This window comes from Acanthisitta chloris, unplaced genomic scaffold (assembly GCF_000695815.1).
Source record: "Acanthisitta chloris isolate BGI_N310 unplaced genomic scaffold, ASM69581v1 scaffold31469, whole genome shotgun sequence".
Taxonomy (NCBI): domain Eukaryota; kingdom Metazoa; phylum Chordata; class Aves; order Passeriformes; family Acanthisittidae; genus Acanthisitta; species Acanthisitta chloris.
This window is the reverse complement of record NW_008693612.1, coordinates 20891-26319: the sequence shown is the minus strand read 5'-3', so window position 1 is coordinate 26319 and position 5429 is coordinate 20891. Positions and strand designations below refer to the sequence as shown.

The window sequence follows — 5429 nt, the reverse complement described above, 5'->3', positions numbered from 1 at the left end:
TTCAGCCCCACTTTGGGCCTGGAGAGCTTCCTGACCTTCACAAGGAATTATCAGCACAAGAACACTGTCATGCTTGAGTGAGGCTAAGGGAGATGCCACATGATTGAACACTGGCCTTGGCAAGGGACTGTCTCCTGCTCTGTCAATAGAAAAGGACTGTGCAGGACGGGCCTGAGCTCTCTGCTTGTTTCCTTTTGTTTGAGTTGAAATCCAGGTATTTCTTTACCCAGGAGCAGCGGGATACATTTCCACTACAGAAGGTGTTGAAAGTGGCAACCGTGGAGAGAGAGTTTGGCAACTACTTCTTTAATATGCAGCACTTTAGGATTGCCAAAGACAGATACAAAAAGGTATGGCACCAGGAGGACTTGGGGGACGCTGTGGGAGCAGGGAGGATTGTTAGCTTAGTACAGCAGGTACAAAGCAGAGATCAAATAGGTTCATTCTGTTTCCCTGGCATAGTTTGTTGGTGAAGCACAGGACTTGGACACCTGGTTTGTGTGAGCAGTGGTAGACCAAGGAATAGAGTCACAGAATCATTTAGGTTGGGAAAACACTCTGAGGTCATTGAGTCCAACTGTTCCCTCAGCACTGCCAAGGCCACCGCTAACCGTGGCCCCAAGGGCCACATCCACACGTGTCTTAATCCCTGCATGGATGGTGACTCCACCACTGCCCTGGGCAGTCTGTTCCAATGCTTTACAACCCTTTCCATGAAGAAATTTTCCCTAATACCCAACCTAAACCTCTCCTGGCACAGCTTGAAGGGTTTCCTCTGGTCCTGTCCCTTGTTCCCTGGGAGCAGAGCCTGACCCCACCTGGCTGCACCTCCTGGCAAGGAGTTCTAGAGAGCAGCAAGGTCCTTCCTGAGCCTCCTTTCCTCCAGGCTGAGGCCCTCACCTTGCTCCAGGCAGGGAAATACTCAGTTATTCCCAAACTGAAAAGCATCTACCAGTGTTTCAGAGGTGGTGATGATCCAGAGTTGCTTTTCTTTGGTATCTGTGAAACAAAAATAATTCAACTTGTCTTTTTCCCTGGAAGATTTCTCTTCCATGTCCTTAAATTCTGAGCCCTGGATGTAATTTTTTCTTATTCTACTGATTTCAAGTTTCTTGATAAATTCCTAAACTTGTGATGTCATGGCTGAGCTGGTTAGCAAGCTGGGAATTCCCTGTATTCACAGTCCTGATTATTTTAACTGCCCTAGGTGGACAGAAACATGGTTGTAGCTCTGGCATGAGATGGATTTCTCCCTTTCCATAATGGATTTATTGTGTATTGATTGTTTTTCCCTCTCTGTCCAGGCACTATCCATCCTGGATCGCAGCCCTAGCAGTGAAGCAGAGCTGAAGCAGATCAATACTTCCAAGGTGCTGCTGCTCCTCAATCTGTCCCTCACTTACCTCAGACTGGAACGTCCTGACCAAGCTTTGAAATATGGGGAACGGGCCTTGGAGCTGGACCAGGGAAATGCCAAAGCACTGTTCAGATGTGGCCAGGTGGGCAAGGATATATCCTTCTGGTAGGCACATCAGGGAATGCCCCTGGCTGTGGAGAGAGCCTGGGTTGAACCAAGGGTACCAGTGAATTCTGGGCTGATGCAGCAGTTGAGGTTGAGGGTCTCTGGGAATCTTACTCCATGCTTTTCCTGTGGGATTCCTGAGCTACCTGCATCTGACTTGAGGATGTTATTGCTGCACATGTCTGGAGAAGGGCAGTGGGTCTGTGTTTATCTTGCATTCTGTCTTCTTTCTATACCAGGCTAGTCTCTGCCTGGGGGAATACAGCAAATCCTGGGATTTCCTGATCAGAGCTCAGAAGATCCAACCCCTTGACAAGAATATTAACAAGGAGCTGGAGAAGTTGGCACGGTGAGAGCCTTCCTTTCCATCCCTGAGGCAGAGAGAGTGCTTGGACAGGCTGGAACAGCCACTCCAAAATATCTACCATGTTTACAAACCCCGAACACCAAACTATTGGGGCAGTGAGTGACTTGGGACAATGCAGGGGGAGAAAACTCCTTGAAACATTTGGCAGGCACAATCTGAGGAGCTGGGAGCACCCACTCATTCCAGTCTCTTTGGGGGGGGGGGTGTTCCCCAAGTTGTGAGGACAGGGATTTGGGGCTGCCAAAGTGCCTCAAACCCAGTGAAATGCAGCTGCTGGAGCTCCAGCTGATACTGGTCTGGATTGATACATGTGGTTTTCATGCCCTTTAAGGTGTGTTTGGCAATTACAGCAGCTTTTCTGCACTGTAAATACTTCACTGTGCAATGCTACAAATGCTAATGTTCTTTAAAAGTGAATTTCTTGCTGTTTTGGAGGTCGTAAGTTGAGCAGTCCTGAGGGAACACTTTGCCTGCAGGCTGAGTGCAGGACAATCCTGCCAGCTTTACTGAAGCCTCAGCCCCACCAAAACATGACTAATGCTGTCTCTGCCCTCGTTCTGCTCTTCCCTTTGAAACCAGAAGCACTAGCTGGTTCCCAAAAGTATCTTCCTAGCACTGCTCACAGGAGTGATCCCATCCCTAGCTCCAGAGTGCACAAAACAGCCCTTGAATCTGAACCCTCTTTGGGGTGGTGCTGCCAGGCACTTACAGAAAGGTTTGGAGGCAGAAGTAACATCTCAGAAGAGTTGTTGGTGCTGCTGGAAAAGGCAGTCTGGTGGGCTGAGTGCTTTCTCCAGGGGTTGGGTTGGTGGAGGGATGTTCTGTCAGGTCACTGTCCTTTGTGTTCTCATTGTCTTTGACACTGTGGTAACACCATGTCTACAAACTTGTGCTGGAAGCACAGAGAGCTTGAAGCCAGTATTAGCTACTGGTTGGAAATAAACCACTTCATCCTGATCAGGCTCTGGATATGGAGGTACCAAATTGCTGGGGAGCTCTAAACTAGGGGCTGGCTGGCTGCTCATGGAGGTTTGGGGTGTGTGCAGGGCTAGAAGGGCTGATTTTAGAGACTTCACATGTTCCCTTAGAATTCCTGCTTCAGTGCCCCTTAACATTGGTGTGGCTTTTACTTCTAATCACAGACTGGTTTGGGTTGGAAGAGAACTTAATCTCATTCCACTCCCTGCTGTGGGCAGGGACACCTTCCAGTAGTTCAGGTTGCTTCAAGCCCCATCCAACCTGGCCTGGAACACTCCCAGGGATGGAGCAGCCACAGCTGCTCTGGGCAACCTGTGCCAGTGCCTCACCACCCTCACAGGGAGGAATTCCTTCCCAGTATCCATCTGTCCCTGCTCTCTGGCAGTGGGAAACCATTCCCCCTTGTCCTGTCCCTCCATGCCTTGTCCCAAGTCCCTCTGCAGCTCTCTTGGAGCCCCTTTAGGCACTGGAAAGGGCTCTGAGGTCTCCTTGGAGCCTTCTCTTCTCCAGACTCAACACCTCCAACTCTCCCTGTCTCCAGAGCAGAGCTGCTCCAGCCCTTGGAGCATCTCCATGGCCTCTCTGGCCTTACTCCAGCAGCTCCATGTCCTTCCTGTGCTCAGGACCCCAGAGCTGGAGGCAGCCCTGCAGGTGGAGTGTTTTACCTATGACAGAGTGGAATTAGTGTGGAACAGTTGAGGACAGTGTCACAGGGTGTTGTTAACGAGGCCTCACCTCAGGCCAGGTCTATAATGTTGCCAACCTGCTTTGCCTGAGAACATTCAGTGTGATCTGGCAAATGCTTCAGAAATGGAATATGAATCAAGGTCTTGTTCATAGAGGCTTTTCACTTCCTGACTGAGTACATTTACGCTGTGCTAAAAGGAATGTTTTGTGTTAATCAGCAGCTCTTTTTGCTGCCTGAAACAAAGCTTTGCAAAGCGTCTGTTTATCAGCTGCACCAGGTTCTGCCAAGTTCACTTCCCTGGAGAACCACAGGCAGGATCCAGGGAGAGGGATGTGTGTCTGGTACCAGCTGTGATGGTCTTGGTGCAAATTCTGCTGCTGGATTTGGGAATTGTGTTGGAAGGGTTGTGTTGTATCATATCCGGAGTGAAAGGGGTTGATCTAATATTTGGCATGGATCTGTTCCTCTAAACAAGGAGCTCTTGGATTTCCTGCTCTGTTAGGAATGAGAATGTGCCATCCACAGTCTAGATGGGCATCCCTGACCTGCTCAGTGTGGACAGCAGTGGTAACATCTGTCAGATTTACCGAGAGATTTGCTGTGCTGGGATTTCACTGAATCAAACCCCCTGAGGTTCTGGACCCAGAGGTGCTGATGGCAGAAGATAAGAGAGCTTGAGCCAACCTCTCCCTGGGGCTGGTTCTGGTGTGCTGCACAAAAACCTTTGCTTTTGGCCTTATTTGGTAGCAGATGCAGCAAAGCTGAGCTCGTGGGCAGCCTTTGATCCCTGGGATTGTGCCCAAACTGAGTCACCCTGTGGCTCAGGGATTCCTCACCAGTGAGGTGAGAGCACAGGGAGCAGAGGATGCTGTGCTTGGATTCAAGTGGAGCAGTCTGGGAAGCTTTTGCCATGCTGTGCCACTGGCAGGGAGGTGAGAATGGAGCAGGAACCATCTGCCTGGTCATCCACTTAGTCCTGACACAGATCCCAGCTGTCTCCTGCCCAGATTCCCTGGAGTAGGGCACAGTGTCTCCTGGATGCTGAAGGAGCTTGCCCAAGGAAACACAAAACTAGCCCACAGCTGGGGTTCCTCTGCACTGCCACATGCTTCCCAAAGTGGTGGAGGAAACATCTGACTCCCAAAAGCAACTACTTAGACTCCAGCAAAGCTGAGACCTCAGGTTGAGGGGTGAAGCACAGCATTTCACCTCTCCTTCCCTGCAGGGCTTGGAATTTGCTAGCAGCACATTCTGACATGTGGCTAGTTTATTCATCTAGAAGAAATAATGGCTGGTTTTGGGTTGTGGGCCAGGCCCTGATGCCTTTCTGTGCTCTACTTTGCAGCTGCCATAAGGCATACGAGGAAAAGGAGAAAGAAATGTGGCGCCGAGTGTTTTGCTCTCAGTTCTGACTGAGCAGAAATCAAGGTAAGCAGGTTGGGAAAAAGGCTCTCCTCAAACCACTGTCATGCCTGAACTCTTCTCAGGTGGAGAACCTGCTCCTCTTCTCCATGAGAAGGTTTTGGAGGCAAAGTGGAAGGTGATGGGAGGGGAAGAACAGGATGGTGGGGTAGAATCCTGCTGCATCATCAGCTTGGGGAATGTTTCCTGCAGGGCAAAGCTGGCATGAGACAGGGCCCTGGAACTGCCAGGAGTTGAGTAAGTTCAGGTTTGTTGTTTCCTGTGCTGCTCATCCCAGTTATTCCTTGTCAGAGCCAGGGGGGAAAGAGCTCTGTAGTCTTGGTTTGCTGCCAATTAAAAGAAACAAAGGGAAAAAAGGTTCCTGTCAAACTCAAGAACTGGATTTCCTCCTCCCCTCCAGCACTCCTGTCTGGAGCTGTTGGAATGCCTCACTTGAGAAAAATCTAAATATT

The 5429-nt window shown here is 50.0% G+C and overlaps 1 protein-coding gene across 1 annotated transcript in view; it reads left to right on the top strand.

The window, feature by feature from the left end:
• FKBP6 (FK506 binding protein 6, 36kDa) overlaps positions 1–4967 on the top strand; it is a gene marked incomplete at its 5' end in the record, with an annotated part of 6776 nt that extends 1809 nt beyond the window's left edge. Inside the window, 4 exons of the mRNA XM_009083129.1 lie at positions 231–350; positions 1305–1499; positions 1762–1871; positions 4901–4967. Of these exons, the coding sequence (XP_009081377.1) occupies positions 231–350; positions 1305–1499; positions 1762–1871; positions 4901–4967 (492 nt within the window). The remainder of the gene's footprint in view (positions 1–230; positions 351–1304; positions 1500–1761; positions 1872–4900) is intronic.
• Positions 4968–5429: the final 462 nt, after the last annotated feature.